This window comes from Eleutherodactylus coqui, chromosome 6, assembly GCF_035609145.1.
Source record: "Eleutherodactylus coqui strain aEleCoq1 chromosome 6, aEleCoq1.hap1, whole genome shotgun sequence".
NCBI lineage: Eukaryota > Metazoa > Chordata > Amphibia > Anura > Eleutherodactylidae > Eleutherodactylus > Eleutherodactylus coqui.
The window spans coordinates 131,183,969-131,203,317 of record NC_089842.1 but is presented as its reverse complement, the minus strand read 5'-3'; the positions used below and the strand labels follow the sequence as shown (position 1 = coordinate 131,203,317).

Sequence of the window (19,349 nt, the reverse complement as noted above, 5' to 3'; positions counted from 1 at the left end):
TATATTAGAGCTGAGCTGCTGTGTCTGAGCCTGACGTGTTCTAAAAGTTATTTTTATAGAAAACACACACACACACACATATATATATATATATATATATATATATATATATATATATATATATATATATATATATATATATATAATATTATAATTCAGACACTAATTTTTTGGGTGGGAGGCTCAATTCTGAGTCTTGCTATGGGGTTCCATGAGTTCTATGTAAGCCCCTGTTTGTTACTTCTACCATCTGCAATGTGTATGTGCCCATGATGACATTGGTGGATGCATGCACACTGAAAATCCCAGAGCTGCTAGACAGGATGAAGAGGTGGTTGCGGGCCTAGCACACACTTTGTCTAAGCTGCCGGCCCTAGAAACCACTTCAAGCAAGATCAAGGCAGGGATGAGTGGAGAAGCCATGCTCTTCTGTGTCGTCTTCTACTCAGCCTGGCCTGGAGGGTTGGGTGAGGAGTCCAGGGAGGGGAGACAGCACAATTGGCAGGTGTGAGAGACATCTGTACTTCAAGAGTCACAAATGGGCACTATTATTCTGAGGGGATCACTAAGGGGCAGCATTACTGTGAGGGGACACAAAGGGTATTGCTTAATGTAAACAGGGCTTAGCCTAAGGGCTCGTGTCCACGGGCGGATTTGAGTTGCGGAATCTGCACTGGTCACCTGCGCGGGAGATCCGCAAGTCAGAGTGCCCATAGGGAAGCATTGGCATCCACAACTGTATTTAAGCATGCGGATTTGAATTGCAGACCTCCCGCTGTGGAAAAAAAGGCATGCTCCATTTCAGTGTGGATTCTCTGTGGGTGGGCTCAATAGGAGTCAATGGGTGCGGATGAACTGCAATGCATCCACAATTCAATTGCAGATTTGAAGGTTAAAATCAATTAGCGAGGTGGGAAAAAGGCTGAGAGGTGAGATTGCAGATTTTTTTCCTGAGTGGATGATCCGCAGTGCATCCGTGTGGGGAAAAACCATTACATCTGCGATCACCCACAAATGGTTTCTGCAGGGCTCCCACTGCAGAATCCGATCCACCTGTGGACATTAAGGCCTAAAGGTGGTAAATGTCCTGCGTCACGCTATGCAGTGTCTCTCCATCTTTCCAGCCCCTATCCCTGCTGAAACAGAAAAAGATGATGTGACCGCTGAGATAGGGAGTGAGGATTTCACGTACATTGTTCATATGACCGCTGCAGCGAATGGTGGCCTCAGAGGGTCATGTCTGTATAAACGACACATGACCGCTGTGGCTAGCAAATGAATGGGAAATCTTCAATTCCTATCTCAGCGGTGACCTGGTCAGTGGTCCTGGGCCAGAGACATTGTGGAAAGGTGAATTTTGGCTGATTTTAATTTTATATGCTATTCTCTACCTTGGGGAATTTTTTTATTTCACGCTGGATTTCACCAATTCACTAGAGCAGGGTGCGATTTGTGGTAAATCTTCAGCAAGTTCTCATGTGACACATGCATTTTGCTGCAGGTTTGTTGAGAAATTTCCACTGAGGTAAAATTATGTCCCATGTACCCTCAACAGCTAGACTCCGTTCACACTTCCTTTGATGCCGTTGGTTCGAGGGCTCCATCATAAATGCCAGAGAAAATAGTGTAGTATGCTGCACAATTTTTTCAGGTAAAGTGACTTAAACCAGACGGAACCCATTATAATCAATTGGTTCCATTAGGTGCCACTGGTTTCTGTCATTAAGCGGATCTGGTAAATTGTCTTTCTTTCTGTTGTTCTGTTCTACGATGGAACAGAAGAATGGGAAAATGTGAACAGAGCCTTATTCGCTTCAGGAATTTATGGCTAAGATGGGAATACGTGGGTGAATGAGAGGACTGAAACAATGTTGCTGGTTGTTATACTGTTTACGTTACTTCAATAGAAGTTAATATGAGTTGCATAAACAGTGTAGCACAGTGAGCTTTGTTGTTTCCAAAACTTCTGAGCTGTGGAAACAGTATATTTCACTGTGCTACGCTGTGTACATAACTTCCATTCACTTCTATTGGACTTATGGAAACAGTGTAGCACAAGGTGCTCATCTATTTCCACAAGACCCAGCCACATCTTAGAGTCCAGATGCGGCGACCAGCATGAAGAGAGTGGCTAGACTGAGGTGGGAATACCCCTTATGATGAACCTAACTGGTCACATTGAAATTGTATTGCAGACAGCATGTTATAGAGCCCACAGAGCTTTCTAGGCTTAGTAGTCATCTGAGTGATCCTACTCGGTGATTGAAGGCAAAGTCAATAAAAACACACTCATAGATCAAAGGCTGTCAATCAGTGACAGGGCTCCAGATGACAACCAAATTGGTTGCCAGAGTGACCAAGAAAATTAAATGGCAACACAATTTTTCTGTCTTGTCACCATTTGTGACTAGACCTGCCGCTGCTCTGTAGCTGAAAGGAATGAAATTCTCCCTATATCCAGCAGATGTTCTGCATGCATGGCACATTTGCTAAAAGTACTGCCAGAGATGCAGAAGCTGCCTGCTGGAGAAGAGTGAGTGGATTCAGGAAAACGTCATTACTGTAATTCTCAAAACTGCCACCTCAGAGTTATGTCATATGGGGCAGCCGGCGGCACTATCTGTGATAATACAGGGGGCAAGCTCTGACTGTGATTATACTGTGGATTGGGGCAGTTGGGTAATGGGGAAAGCTCTGCATCTGATTATACTGTGGAAGGAGGACTACTGAATGTTATAATCTGGGGGAAGTTCTAGATGTGATTATACTGTGATGAAGGGTTGCAGCTCTGTATGATGATCTGCAGGGGGATCACTAAATGGGATTATACAGTGAGGAAGAGAGCTCTTCCTGCATGTGATTATACAGCAGGAGGAGGGTTGCTGGGTAATGGGGGAAAGCTTTGTATATGATTATACTGCAGGGGTGGGAGGAAGCTCTGGATGGGATTATACTGCAGGGGTGGGGGAAGCACTAAATGTTATTATATTGCAGGGGGTGTAAGAAGCTCTGGATTATGGGAGTATACACTGAAGTGGGATTGTACCGTGGGAGGGTTGTTGGGTAATATGGAAAATTCTGGGATTATACTGCGGGGATGAAATTAGTTCTGGATATAATTTATATTGCTGGAGTGTTCGGGATGGGGTTATACTATGGGGGAGCGCTGTGGATGTGTTTAAACTATAAACAGAAGAGCTCTGGGTGTGATTATACTGCAGAGGGAGATCTCTGGTTGTAACTATATACTATGGGGTGTTCTGAATGTAATTATTCTATGGGGAAAGCTGTTGGTGTGATTATACTGTGAGAGCAGTGCAGTTCTGTATATAATACTGTGGAGTTCTACATGGGATTATACACTGTGGGTGAGCTCTGGGTGTAATTATGCAGTAGGAAGAGGGTTGTTGGGTAATGAGGGGGGGAAAGCTGTGAGTGTGATTATATGGGAGGAGCTAGGGATGTGATTATTCTGCACAGGAGAGCTCTAGGTATGATTTATTACTGGAGGTAGAAATCTGGATGTGATTATATTGTAAGAGAAGAGCTCTGGAAATGATTATACTGCTGGGGAAAGGCTCTGGATGTGGTTATACTGTGGTGGTGGGGGCTATAGATATAGTTCCATCTATTTCACCAATTAATACCAATCTTGGTTAAAAAAAAGTGTGTGTAGGTTAGGGATGTAGTTTGAGGGACATGGCTTAACACAACATGTGAATTTACTGCTGTTATTATTGCAGTTGGAAATGTATGAATAAACTGAAAACTGCCTGTTAACATTTTTATATTGTGGTGCTATACTCAAAGGCCCCTTGTACGAAGGTGCCAGCCAGCTGGCGATGGTACCATAACGAGATGCCAACCACAGATTCTCCCATATGAGCCACTAGCTGCTGATGCCTTTACACAAATGCACAGTTGTTTTATGGGTTACTCGTGACCTACTTTAAACAGAGGCATTCATGGAAGTCTTTGGGCCCAATAGCAAAACTCAGAATTGGGCCTACCTCAAAAGATTTTGTATATATTCTATATTATAACATGGTGAGCATAGACACAGCAGCTCAGCTTTAGTATTGCTCTCTAAATAATGCAGTTAACATATAATAGAGACCGGTTTCCTCCAATGAACACAGGTGATGTCTTCTCTGATGAAGACTTCTTCTAATCACGACTTGTCCTTCCCATAGTAATAGTGCCATTGTGCCCATCTGTGGTTACATTTAATAATAGTGCCCCCATTTGTGGCGCTAATTACAAGTAATCCTCTCTTTGTGACACCATTTAGTAATAATGGCCCAGTCTGTGGAACCATTTAGTAATGGTGGCCCTTTTGTGGCCTTGACCCCATTTAGTTGCAGTCTCCCATCCCTGAACATCTGGCCTCGCAGCTCCATTTTGGCAAGTACTATCTTCTCTTACTCGCCTTCAGAAGTCCTTGATGCTGCGTATGCCACTCTGTGCAGATCATAGTGCAGTATGCCCAGGAGATGGGGGAAGAGTTAGGGGAGTTAGGTTATTCTCTGCGCAGAGCGGTGCACGCAGTGGCCGGGACTTCTGACAATGAGTGAGAGAAGATTGTGGTTGTCAAAATGCTGCTAACCGGCTAGATATTTGGGATCATGTCCAGCGAGTCAGAATTGGGATGGTGCCATTTATTATTGAGCCCCTTCACAGCTTAATTATATTTTACTAGCACTGCCCTCTGGAGGAAAATTTCCGACTGGGTGGCAGCCCTAATTCTGGATGCAATTATACCTCGCAGGATCTCTGGATATAATTGTACCTGTGGGGAATAGTGCTGTATGTGTTATACTATAGGGACACCTCTGTATGTAACTATTCTGGGGAGGAAGTTGTTGGGGAATGCTGGAAAGCTGTGGATGTGAATATATTGTGGGGAAGCTCTGACTATAGTTATACTGCAGGGGAAAACTTTAAGTTTAGTGGGGACCGGGGAAGTTCTAGATGTAATTATTTTGTAGGGGTCCGAGCTCTGGATGTGATTATACAGCATGGAGAGGGTTGTTGAATAATGTGGGGGGCGACCCTGATTCCTTGATCATGATTATCACATCGACAGAAGCTCAGGATGTGATTAATTTTATGGTTGACGCATGAATAGAAGTTTACCATGAGGAAGCGCTCTGGATGCGATTGTACTGCAAGGGGAATACTATGTATGTGTAAACTAGGATACGGCATGGTGTGTGTCATACTGGGGATGGTGCCTCACTCGGGATCTGTGTAAGTTATGCTGGGGGGTAGGGCAGCACCATGGATATGTATGTGTAATCAGGGGCGTAACTAAAGGCTCAGGGGCCCTGATGCAAAACGTGAGCTGGGCCCCCCCTCTATCTGTACCTGTACCCGTACCTAAACCATGCTGCACAGAGGTGTAACTTGAAGCTCCTGGGCCCCAATGCAAAAGCTGTAACAGGGCCCCCAACTATAATGCTTTATTCATAGTACTGTGCTTCCTATATGGAGAAAAGAGGCCTTATGGGCCCACTAAGGCTCCTGGGCCCGGGTGCAACTGCATCCCCTGCATCCTCTATAGTTACGCCCCTGTGTGTAATTTATAGTACAATAAAGTACAGTCCTTTTTTAAAATCATGTTATATATGTATTTAAATTGGACAACTAACCATTCTTTTTTTAGTTTACGGGCCAATGGCATCTATTAGGCCGGTGTCACAGGAGCATAAGCACATTTGCATAATAAACATTAGGTGTGCATGGTTTACTGTACTTTTTTGCGTGTGCAAAAAAGAAAAACAACCACGCTCCCATTCATTGCAATGGGCAATTAGTGTAATTAGTTCAGTATGTGCACAAATATGCACCAAAATTGTGCAAAAAAAAATAATGCAGCATGTTCTAACAAAATGCGTGTGCAAAATACGCTTATGTTAACGAGCCCATTGAAATCAATGGGTTCTATTCACTGTGTATTGTGCACGCAAACGTTTCATGCATAATATGCCGCACAAATACGTTCGCATGAATTCATCTTTAAGCCCAAATTGAGTAGAGGTATAAATAAATGACTTTTCTAACTAAAATATATATCAATCTGCACAGATCCTTCTGCTCTATAACATGCTGCCTACAGATTGCACTGCATTTTAAATGTGACTGGTAAGCTTTGAAGGGAACATATCACCTACATTTTAATTAGCTAATTAAAGTGGTTGTTTAGTTGTAAACGACTGATGACCTATTCTTGGGACAGGCCATCAATAGTAGATTGGTGGCGATCCGTCCCCCGGGACCCCCACTGATGAGCTGTTGGCCAAGCTGGTGTGTGCATGCACTGAGCTGATTTCTGCAGGAAGTGAACAGCTCTGTTCTTACTACAGTGGCCAGGCTTGGTATTACAGGCAGAATTTTCATTCACTTGCAGTACCAGGCCTGGCCGCTGCAGAGAGAACAGCACAAGCACGTTGGCCAAGTGCATAGCTCATAAATCGGGTTCCTGGGCGACAGACCCCCACTGATCTACTATCGGTAGCTTATCCTACAGATAAGCCATCAATGCTTTACCACTGTACAACCCCTTTAAAACAAGGTAGAAAATAAAAACAGATTAGAAAAATTGAATACTCCTCACTGATTTGTAGATATTTTTAAATTCTATTTTCTGTCCATGACTATGGGTGCAGTTATTTCTCCTGGGTTGCAGCTAATAGCATTTAGAGCTGTACCGTTACAGCATCCTCACGGGCCATTCATGCAGTGAGCAGGAGCTGATCCATTGACGTTTATGGGAGACTGTTCTATGCATGCTTTGTGACATGTGCAGAGGTCACTATGCAGGGAGTGGGAGGAGGCGAGTGATTTTTATCGCGCAATTTTGTAGTGAGAAGGTTAATAGGCCTTTATAATGTTAAAATCGCATAGCATGATAATCCCGAGTTCATGCTATGTGATGCGATAAACAAGGAGGCTCCATGGGAAAACATGGGCTACAAAACAGCAAATCGCGGCTCTATAGAGCATTCCTCGATTTTGTAGTCTTGCAATGTCGCAGCCTACAAAGCATCACTCATGTGGAAGAAAGCATGAGCTCTACATACATGCGATTGGTAGCACTGTCACATCACTACAAAATCGCCCTTGTGATTGCAGCCTTAGGGTGCGGGCAGACGAGCGCATAAACGGCGCGTTTTTGCGACCAAACGTATATACGTGACCATCTGAGGCAATGGTTTCGAATGTATTCGTTCACATGGGCGATTTTACGGCGCGTAAAAACGGCAATTCGAAAAAAAACGGAACATATGCGACCGAAATACGCGCCAACGCATATTCGATCGCCGAAAAGACCGTTTGCAAAGTAGGAACAAACGAAAATACGCTTTCTAGCTCTGGTCGTGATCGGTGAAAAACGATCGCTCGGGCGATTATACGTTGCGCTCGTGCGAACGTAAATACGCCTACGCTCGTCTGCCCGCACCCTTAGGCTGCATTCAGACAACCGTATATCGGCTGGGTGTTCACGCCCAGCCGATATACAGCATCTCTCTCTGCAGGGGGAGGAGGCTGAAAGAGCCGGAGCAGTGCTCTGAGCTCCCGCCCCCTCTCTGCCTCCTCTCCACCCCCCTGCACTATTTTCAATGAGGAAAGGCGGGACGCAGGTGGAGCTAAATCTTGAAACTTCCTGTCCCGCCTCCTCTCATTGCAAATAATGTAGAGGGGTGGAGAGGAGGCAGAGAGGGGCGGGAGCTCAGAGCACTGCTCCCGGCTCTTCCAGCCTCCTCCCCCTGCAGAGAGAGATGCTGTATATCGGCTGGGCGTGAATACCTGGCCGATATACGGTCGTCTGAATGCACCCTTAAGATCAGGGCTACACAGTTTTTATGTTTTTCCATTCTCCAGTTTAGCCACAGCTGGGCCTTGGTTTGCATGCAACTCCGTTTATTCCTCCGGACTGAAGCTGTAGTTTGGGGCAGAGTTACTAATCAGTGGTGGAAGCAGGTGGCTTCTAGCAAGAACAGTATATGAGCTTTTTTCCTCTAACAGACGATTTAATAACAGAGAGGTGCTTGGCACAGAGCTCCTTCATCATGGTTTTGTTAAAAACAATCCCTCACTGGTGGTCCAATCCATTTGTAGCTGTGGGCTCTAAGAATTGTTAGCTTTCACCCTTTCATAATGTCTCATAGATTGGAAGTGCTGACACAGGGCTACGTGGTCTACCTGACGCCTGTACAGGTGGCACATGTATTATGCCTGCCCTGCTCTGGGGAGTGTGGTGCACATCACTAAGCAATGCTTGCTGTTACCCGCCTGTTTACTGACATTAGAAGTTATATGTGTGATAATGTTATTTCTGCATAATGGATGGACGTTTCCTGGTGAATTAATAAATGGTGAAGAGTAAGCGTCGGCTCTGTTGTGTGTCTGCTTGGTGATGGCTGATGAAGGCACCTTCTGAACAGCATCTCTCCTGTTTTAGTCCATCTAGTAGGTTGTAAGGGGTATAGGTTTTCCTTAGGGAGAGCACCTAGTAAGTGTGAGGAGACTTATAAGGCCATGCATATTCCTCTTGGAAATTTAATATGCAAATGGAGGATGGTACAACACCTCTACATTGCAACCTATTAGATTGTCCACGGGCGGATTTTTACTGCAAAATTCTGCAGCCTCCATTGCATGCTATGGAAAAATGATTCTTCATGCACACGAGTGGAAATCAATTGTGTTTTACGCTCGTGGTTGAAAAATCACAGCATGCTCCATTTTACTGCGGTTCCCGCATGGACGGCTTCCATTGAGTTCAATGGAAGCCATCCAATCTGCGGCCCATCCCCAATTGACACTGAGGACAGGCCACGGATTACGCAGGAAAAGCAGGAGTTTGAAAAAAAATGTGTACGGCGCATTTGTGCCAGCAGGCACTTCAGCTTACATCCGCATTACAGAACTTCAAGACACGGACAGGTACGCACGGTCCATGTGGAATCTGTGCCGGCCTGTGGACAAGAGGTCTTATACCTACTAGGTGCTCTCCACAAGGAGAAGCTACATCCCTCCGACCCACATCATAGGCCTGTCACCCAGCCAGCAACCTACTGATGAGAGGAAAATACCCCAAAACAGTCTGTCTGTACATGGTTATCTTTTCCTTCTGGAGAAGGCTCTGGTTTTGGTTTTTGTATTCCCAGTCATGTTAAAAGTCCTGTTGAAAGGTCAGACACTGACTTGCAGGAATGTTACTATCTAATAGGTGGCGCTATAGAGGCGTTATACCATCTCCCAGTCCATAAGTAGATACTCTGTGCTTCCTCTTCTTTCAGTGCTCTTTTTATGGGCTCATTCGAATCTGTGGATATTGAGCTCTGTGCAGACGATATTCTAGCACAAGGTCGGCTGACAGACAAACCCAAAATAGATGTGCGCGTTGGGGAGGATGTGAGGCTGCTGCTGGCTCCACCGTGGGGAGACCTGGAGGCACACATAGTGAATAATTAATGCTGCCGTGGTGCTGGGAGGCGAGTGTATGGTGACTGTTCTGGAGTGGCCATGGACTTACTGCCCTGAACTTCATACTATAGGCACAGGGGTTTGTTCTGATAAAGGATGTAATTGTAGGTACAACTGTCACAATCGTTTGGCTGTAATGTAATGTGCGTGCAGTGTCTCCTACCAAACTGTAGGTGGAGCTGTTTGTTATATTTTTACATGTGATGAAGACCTGGTAGCTGCAGTGGTTTATGGAAGTACAATGAGCACTGGAGACTCAAGAAACATTTCCTAGAAATGGCATGTAACAAAGGATTTTTTTGCTGATGAAGAATGATTCTATTAGTGATGGCTCTGACTAATGTCAGCAGTCGGTTAGATTTTGGTTGGCCCCCAAAGCTGCTTGTTGCTGTCACTTTGCTGCAGACAGTCTGGCTTTATGTGTTATAATATATAAGCGTTGTCATGTGTTGCCAGTAGCGGTGTTCAGCTGTGGTCACATCTGCTGTTTTTGTTGCCATTTTGTTGCTTTTTGCAAGAAAAACAAAAGAAGTAAAAACGGCAGATGTGAGAGCAGCCTCCTCCACAGGTGGATGATCATAATCCCAGGGAGAGTTGAAAAGGTTTTTGTACATTTACCATTTTTCAGAATGATCTTTGGGTAGTCATGTCATGATATGAAATTACCACTCACCAAGGTGCTATGGCGATGCAACCGGAATACAGGCCTGTATATACTCGGGTTTAAAACCCGGAATTGGGTCTGGTTGTTGGAGATGGTAGAGATGAGGTAGGCTGCCACTCCATTTCATCCATGTAGTATAGCCAGTCCTTGTCTTGGGCTTTCTGATTTAGGAATTGCTGGGAGAGCTCCTGAATAAAGATGTGAGATATTAGTTTATCTTGACGCCACCGAGGAACGCCCCTATCACACCCCTATCTCTTGATAGGGCCAAGGCTGCCAGGTCCTGGTAGCATAGTGTGGAATACATTTCAGCGTTCCCTGCAGGCTTACACTCAGGGTAACATTTGTTATGAGGCTTACAATAAGAGCTGTAAATGCTGCCATGTTACAGCTGTAACATGGCAGAATTAACATCTAATGTAAGCCTCATAACAAATGTTACCCTCACCCTAAGGTCTTCCACTCACAGCTACCGGCCTCAGCGTTTGTACTCCGCAGCCATGAGTGTCACGTTTGTGGATGACACTCCCCCGCTGTCAGTGCTTCGCCGCCGGAGGTGGGGGTGGGCAAGCCACTGACGTGTGCTCCAGCACTGCCCAGACGCCGGATAACACTGTGTCTCCCCCTGGAGCCTGTCACCTCCCTGCAGCCGCCGGTATGTGGAACCCTACATCGGTTGAAGGGGGCTGTGCCTGTTGTGCAGCGCCGCCGGTGCCACAGGAAAAGCAGGCTAAGGACACTTTTTTGCCTCAGTGCAAAAACCCAGAGCCATGTTGCGACTTGTGCGTCGGTGGCCCGGAAGTGTCGTGTGAGCTCTGGCTGTGCCTTTGCACCAGAGATCGCTGGATGTATTTTCTGGCAACTTGTAGTGCTCTTCCAGGACCTATGTGGCAGGCTGCTGTGCAGCCAATCAAGTACAGGGGGCGTCACCCATCCTGTCAATCTTGACTCCACCAGGACTTCCTGGTGGCGTCAAGATACACCAATACACACTCCCAGTCTGTAGAAGGACTGGCAGTGTCAAGGCCTGCGGTATGATAAACATTGTGAGACATGTTTACTTAGGCCAGCTGCACACAAACGGATTTGCATGGCGGAATCCACGATTGGCGCCTGCACCACGGATCCGCAACAAATGCTGTTCATTACATGCTATGTAAAAGTGCTTTTTCCGGCACACTCGCGGAATTGAATTGCGATTTCCACTCATGGAGGAAAAATCGCAGGATGCTCTATTTTCATGCGAATTCTGCATGGACAGCTTCCATTGAAGTCTGCTCACAAATTACTACTTTCTTTATACTATTTGTTATCTGGTCTGCTAGCAACTTGCATATGAATCCGCGTCCGTACGCAATGTAATTGCGTATGCACGGTGGCTCAAACTCATCCATGATGAATCTCATCCATAGGGCTCAAACTCATCCATAGAGATCAATGGAGCTCATACGCGAGGCATCCACACTGAAATAGCGCATGCTGCGACTTTTCTTCCACTCGCAGAATCCACAATTCCTACCTGCAAGTGTGAGCGAACCGGCAAAGGTCAATGCATTTCAATGCCTGCATATCATACGTGCGGACGGTGATGGCGGAATTCGCAATATAAATTTGTTGGTGTGAGATCCGCATAATAATTTTTGCTCCCATGTAAGAGCCATGTAATATGCTTGTGCCTCTCGATGCATTTGTCGCATCTAATGTCATCTCAGTGTGCAAGACTGAAAGCTGGCTGAGGGCTCAGCTATAATTTACTACAGTTTCTGGTGTAAACTATAGTAACTCTGACAGCTTATGCATAGCCACCTCCCTTAACACAACACCTTGCACCTTTTTTGACAAAGTGATGAGGCCTGGCATAAACCCTCAAAAGTTGCATTTTTGGAAACCGTATTTCCGGCACAGGCAATATATGTTCCCGTGTGCTTGAGGTGCTGGGCAGTGGGTCCTGTTCCTCTTGGCTAAGCATGCTATATGTTTAGGTAGAGGCTATATGGCATAGGATATATTTTGCGTTGTAAATATGATCTTGCCTTTCTTGTGAAAAGACAATAAAACTGTTTGCAGTCAGCTTTGAATATTTTTCGTGTGCCAACCATCCAGAAAATAGTGATCCAGTGAGCTAACTAAACCCCAAGTTGTCACTTTATGGTGGAGGATGCAGGCACAAAAATGGCACAGGGGCGTTGCTGCTATGAGAGTTAGAGGGCTCAATTAAAGAGACTGTTCTCTGCGGATTTGAGAGTCTGTCTCTACGGAAAGCAACAAAGAGACTGTTTTGTGTGATTAAAGAGACTGTGATTATGCAAGAAAAAAATCTGCAATAGAGGAACTCCAGAAAGAGGTGGTGCAGTTGATTTACTTGAGTGCAAAGTAGAAGGAAGGTGCCCAAGACTTCTGGCAGAGCTTGCTGCAAAGACAAAGGTGCAAATGGAGATGTCTGTGGGGAGTGTTTTTTCCTCAACCCAAAGTCCCTTGGCATTTGAAACTCCAGGTGTAAAGAGTGAGAATATTGTTGCAAGGGCAACCAACCTGTGACACGGAGAAATGTCCTGTTGCCATGTTTTCCTGGAAGGTAGTTGTCAAGTGTTAAAATTGCGAATTTGGCGAACAACCAACCTCGTCGGCCAGTCACTGTTGCTATTTTACAGCAAGAGGCATAAAGAGGAAGCTCAGAAGTGCAAAGAGGGGGAAAAGTTGGAAATCTTTGCACAAAAATGTCATGCACCAAGGAAACAATTGCATGGTATTTCACAGAGAACATAGCAACCGGAATGTTATGGGAACAGCCATTGTTAGTGCAGCGTGCAGCCGCAGGAGCAGCTACAGGTCATGATGAGAAACACAGAGCGTCTGTTGTTACTGTTTAATTTTTAGCCGCTTCCATAGCTACGGGAACACTTGTTTAGTCCACATAGAAAACTATTTCATGGCTGCGATCCAACCGGTGCAATGTTTCTGCTCTAACAGATGTGTGTGCTACAGTGAGAGAGAGGTCCTTGGTGTAGGACTTTTACAAACTTTCAGTAGTCTTCCTCACTCGTGTGACCCTTCCCCCCCACTAGCAATGTCTGTCCTATTCCGGTGGAGTACTGTGCAGAGGGCACCAGGTTGAGGGAGCTGGATATTAACCGTGAGGATGCTCTGTAATATTTCTGCCACTGATGGTGATAAAAATGAGAATTATTGTTGTGTAGACTCCTTCAGCCATCCACTCATAACCTGTCAATACTACACAGAGCTATTTATCAAGCTGCTCCAGAGGCAGGAGAGAATTAATCACTGCACCGCTACTATTGATTTGTGGGACCATCTCTAGGACTAGGACTATCCATGTGTCCATACGTGAGGGCGATCTCTGCACACTCAGTGACCTGTTCAGGCATCGCATCTTCTGTCCATGTCGCTCTGCTCAGATGTCCCTCTGACAATGCTCTAGGGGTCTCTATGCAGCAGCAGTGATTTCCCGTGTTGCAGTCAAGGTAAAAATTGAAATTGATTAATCCAAAAGTGCCTAATTACAGACAGATTCATCATGATCTTGTGACGAGCTTTTGTTAATGACTGAGCTGTCAGTGATAAACCACGAGCTGCACTGTGGTCCTGCCAGTGCTTATGTGTTTAATGAGAAATGGATTACTGCCAGACACTGTACAAGGGCTGAGGATTGATTGAGACACGGCAGAAAGCCTCCACGTAGATGGTCGTCAGCTTGTTCTGTGAGTACAGGTTGGTGCAGCGTTCCTCCTAATGAGTCCGCTTGGAGTTTTGGTGCTTGGCAGGATGCAGCTGGTGGTTGTCGAACTTTTTTTTTCTTCCTGAGTTAAAACTTTCCTCTTTCAACTTTCTTCAAACTCCAATAGGAGCCTGTGACCTCCATTATCAGCGGATAGTCAGTAACTTATTACAGAGAACATCGGGAGACAATTTAAGGAGGATCTGCAGCCAACTCTGTGAGATGGCCCCAGATCAGTCAGTCAGCAGCAGGAGCCAAGGCCAAACCTCTCTCTAATTAGTTGTTTACTTAGAAATAAAATTACCATTTCTTAATCAATTGTGGTGGCCTGCAATGACAGGAACCACCTCTATATGGTCACTCAGTAACTGATGGACCCAGAAAGTGACATTTTAGCATCATTTGTGAAAAGTGACAACCATATCGGAGACGATTCAGATGGCACTCTGCTGCAAAATAGACAAATGTCATGTATAATAGCAGTAAAGAGCTGATGGATAGGGAAGATCATTAGAAGCCTCTCACAGAATGCATTCTCCCAAATAACTGATAAATGACTGATCTTTATGGTGTGGGTGGTTTTATGGGCACTGATCACAAGGCTGACAAATTTCAGATGATCATATGTAATCTACCTCTAATGCTTGAGGTATACTTCCCTCCTAATTTATGCCCAGCGGCAGGGGTTGTAGGTCTGGTTCTCCTCTAGAACAGTCATTTCTTCTCCTCTGGGCATCTTCTGTCTGCCTCAGGCCTTGAACTTTCATCGTATAACATAGACAATTGACAAGGGGACCCTAGCGCTCTCCCTAGTTATAATTTACCAAGGAATTGTATCCCATATTATATGGGTCATTTTACGTAGTGTAGTCTTCCTGTCATTGCTGTACAGTTACGTGTACCAAAACCCTCAAGAACACTATGCAGAGTTTGGGCAGTGATTGGCAGCAATGGTCTAAACCTATCGCCACATTCTGCTTCCTGTCTTCTATCTTCATCCATATCAGAATATTTTGATGCCAAAATATCACTTGTTCTAATGACCGTTCCCCTTGTCATGTTTCTGCTCTATAAACAGATCATTTTGTGTTGCTTGCAAACACCTGCCAGCTTGTGAAGACACTAACATGAAATGCGTCTCCTACCCTTGCGAGAACCTCTTCTCTTCTGAATGCTTTGAAATTCATGAACGGGGAGGTGGGCAAAGGAGGGAGAGTGGCCAAAGTAAAGGGGAGTCTGAGGTGATCTCATTAGAGTTGAGTGAAAGGGATAAACACTTGCTGTATGACAGGAAACACGGACTGACATAAAGGGGCAGTATAAAAGGAGAACATGTGGAGTTGTGGCATCTCCTGTGGTCTGAATTTGCAAGTACTGGCTTCACAAGGAGGGTTGACTTCAGATGTTTGCTCCAGCAGACGGCATCAAATCTTGCTTTCTTTTGATAGGAGGGCTCAGAAGATGGGTCATATTTGCATTCATGTGATCCATGGTGTTGTCTATGTGCGCCAGATCCCAGATGTCTACTGAATCTTACGTGCAAGTCTTATTAGATTGGTCCCAGAGCAGCAGTAACGGGCACGGCAGTTGAGGATGAAACCGTAACATTTATGCTCAATTGGAATGAAATGTATTCAGGTTTTTACATTTGGGCCTCAGCTGAGGGACTCCTAATCCTTAACACCTTGGTTTACAAGGGAAGATTGTGTTCTTGCAAACAGGATCTGGAAGCCCTTAAGGTGATGTCACTATATGGGGGGACGTTCACAAACTGTACGGACAGATGGAGGATTGAGTTCAGCGCCGTATCTTGCTGCTGTTTATGCTTGCTGGTTGATTTATTTCCTGGACTGTTTGGTAACTAATCCCACACAATTTACATCTGGTTGAGGTCTGCATCTTGTATGTGATTTTGTTTCTGATTTTTTTTTTTCTTTTTTCTTTCTCTGCAGGAACAAGGGAAGGTTGGAGTGACCTTTAACATTGGGTTAATGGATATCTCCATACGTGAAAACAGTACCCCTGTGAATGATGGCAAATACCATGTGGTTAAGTACACTCGGAATGGAGGAAATGCAACCTTACAAGTGGACAACTGGGTCATCAATGAATATTACCCTGGAGGTATCCACACTAACACTTCCTATAACACTGTCTAGTTAGGGCAAGCTTGATAAGCAGCAAGTTTTAGTTGCACAGGGCCAATCTGAGACCTGACATATCTCTTTCTTAAACTATTCTCAGCTCTCATCTTTGTAAGGATTTCATACACTAGATTGTGGTTAGTGTATTGTTTAGATGGCCACGTCATTTTATGTTGCCCGCGACAAGGCCGGTTCTCAATGTTTGTCCTTTGACACAGGCAGCGCTCTGTAGAAGGGGTAGCGCCAGCACAGGGCACACCTCCACACCGCTCTGGGGGTAGGGCATAACTCCACACCGCTGTAGTAGGGCATAACTCTGACAGCCCTACACAGGCACCCTAGCTAACTTCCTAGGTTGGAAGCTCGATGCTACAGAGGCGAAAGGGAGGAGAGCCCATCATAGTGCATAGAGTTCCATAGCAATATTACATTAGGGCTCACATGGGTGTATGCAGTTTTGGTCCATGAAATACGCAGTTTTTTAATGGACTGAAACCATATTCACTGTGCATTTTGACCTTCTTGCATTTTTTTTGTGCACGTATTCGCTGCAATTTTCATGTGCGCAAAAATTAAAAACACAAGGTGGTCCGATTGATTTCACCAGCCTTTTTGCGTATTCACTGCATATTTATGCAATTCCATTGACTGTAATGACCAATTTTGGTCCGTAATACGAACCAAAATAAGACATGCTGCAGTTTTTTACATGCACACATAATACATGTGTGAAAACCACGCCTGTGCACCCCAATGCAAATCAGTGGTGTTCAAGATATCCATATTGCACACCTAAAAAATATTCATGTAATACAAAACACAGACGCCCATGTGAATGAGCCCTTATAAACAACACCTTGAAGGTAACTATAAGGCTGATGTGGCCCTTGGTGAAAATTAGTTTGACACCCCCTCCCTTCTGTGCAGCAATCCAGCAGCCTACACAATGCAGGGTATAATGCTGTCAGCTTCTCTAAAGTCGTATGCGAGGCCTAGGGAAAGACGGAACCATTGTGCTAGATGGAAATGGACCTGAGCCACCATGCTGCTTTATTCAAACGTGTTGAGTTTGCTAGGTTTCTAGCTCTGTAGACAGGCAGCTGATAAATGTAATACCTACAAAACCTTTTGAAAAGTTTTTTTTTTTTCTGGTCATGGTCAGGTGACACTAATCAGTCCCATACTTTAACGATGTCAGGCTTATTTATTAACTCTGAATGTGCAGCTCTAATCCATAACTTGTGGAATATGATGCAGGCTGAGAACCGCATGATGTTTCCCATAGCACACAGTGATTTAAAGTAACAAGGTTAGTTTCCAAATCTATACCCCCCATATCGCGGTCCGTTCTTCCTGGTCTCGCAGATCATCGTTTTTTTTTGCCTGTGATCTGACCAGCTGAATACAATTACTGGTATAAAAGTGTTTCTCTTCTCCATAAAAGCTTTTCAGAAGCAAATAAGCTTTACAGGAAAGATCGTTAAGGAGTACCTACACTTATTTTTTTCTTCTTCACCTAACTGAATAACAGTAGGAGGCGCTCCATCCAGATGTGCCTGCACCTGTTCTTTATACAGCTACAGACACAGCTGTTCTGTTCCCATATTACAGTTTATTAATGGTCTGTATTACATATAATTTATTTTTAATAACCTTGTGCCCCCAATCTGTCCCCCCCCCCTCCCTCATGTTTTACAACTATCCTTTGCCGCTCCGCTAATATGCTTCTGTGCCCAGGCAATGTGAAGGCAAGCCATTCTATGCTTCAGACTACTTCTATAATGTAGTACTAAGGTATTGCAGTATAATGTAATACTATGGTATTACATCATACTGCAGGAACGATCAAACCATTGCAAGTTCTTGACCCATATGGGGACTATATAAAAAAAGTAAAAATCAGTTTATTAAAAGTTTCAGTAATTAAAAAAAAATGAGATAATAAAAGAAAAAAAAACTACAAAACTTTGGCCATATTTAGAAATAAATCTAAATAAAAAAACATATTTGGTAAAGGGATAACAGCTGCAATCAACAGGAGTAAGAAACAGCTGATACCTGCATTGTATGGAACAGGGTCCACCCACGATTCCCCCTCCATTCAAACGCCAAATCTCCATGACGTAAGTGTACGTCCTGAAGCGTTAAGGGGTTAAAAATACATTTTGTGTATAATACAGACATTTATTAATAAATTGTACTATATGGGAACAGAACTGTTATGTCTGCAGCTCTTCTATAGAGAAAGTGTGCAGACACATCTGGAGCGCCCTACTGGTATACAACTAGGTGAAGGCTGATTTCTCAGCCCCATTTTCACTAGGCTGCATAGCAGAAGAGGAGTTCGTAAGAAAAATGTACAGAATAAGCTAAAGAAAACCATTGCAATAACGCTTAGAATCGTCTATGCTGTACTTTTTAAGCGCAGGTACTCTTTAAATTCCAAACAATCCAGAGATTATAAATGCTGCCACTAAAAGAGTAGGCTTGCAGCCATCCATTGTCCTGGGGAAGTCAGTGTGGGTCATAAAACTTGGTGACGATCTGGATTTATGGTGCTGTTAGATGGAACAATTTATTGTTCAAAAAATGTTAAAATGAGAGAAAGTGAATCGTAATCATTCTGTCTAAACACGGGCCCACGACTGATGACGAACGAATCGTTCACTTTTTATTCATCCATTTTATGCAGGCATAAAAATCCTTGTTGGCTCGTTCACTTATCATTCGGTTTTAACAGCAATCGTTGAGTCCCTCTCATTCAGTGAATGTGAAAGACTGAAGGATTCTAAACAATTCTCGTTTGAACGAGCCAATGATGTATCTGCCTGTCTAGACAGTCTGCACAAGAACGAGCTAATGGTGATGTCACTCGCTCATTCAAACAAGAATCACCCCATCTAAAAGGACCCTTAGGAATCTAAGTACCATATATACTTGAGTATAAGCCTAGTTTTTCATTTTTTAATGCTGAAAAAGCCCCCCTCGGCTTATACTCGAGTGAAGTTAAAAAAAACCAAAAAACTGCAATACTCACCTCTCAGCCTGCGTCTGTGTCCCTAGCGTAATGGTTTCCCCGGCGGTGCGGCAAGCTGTTTGAGAATTCTCCCTGCTGTCAGCTCCCTGCTCAGCTGTGATTGGATAGAGCACCAGCCAATCACAGCCGATGCTCGATCATTCACAGCCATTCAGTGGATGACATCACTGAATGACTGTGATTAGTTTATCGAGCGCCGGCTGTGATTGTCTGGCACTCGATCCAATCACAGCGCTTACTTACACAGCGCTGACGGCGGGGGAATTCAAAGCCGAG

The 19,349-nt window shown here is 44.5% G+C and overlaps 1 protein-coding gene across 4 annotated transcripts in view; it reads left to right on the top strand.

The window, feature by feature from the left end:
- NRXN3 (neurexin 3) overlaps positions 1-19,349 on the top strand; it is a 333,468-nt gene that overhangs the window by 260,952 nt on the left and 53,167 nt on the right. For all 4 annotated transcript variants that reach the window (XM_066607622.1, XM_066607621.1, XM_066607620.1 and 1 more), the window contains one exon: positions 15,845-16,016. In XM_066607622.1, the coding sequence (XP_066463719.1) occupies positions 15,845-16,016 (172 nt within the window). The remainder of the gene's footprint in view (positions 1-15,844; positions 16,017-19,349) is intronic.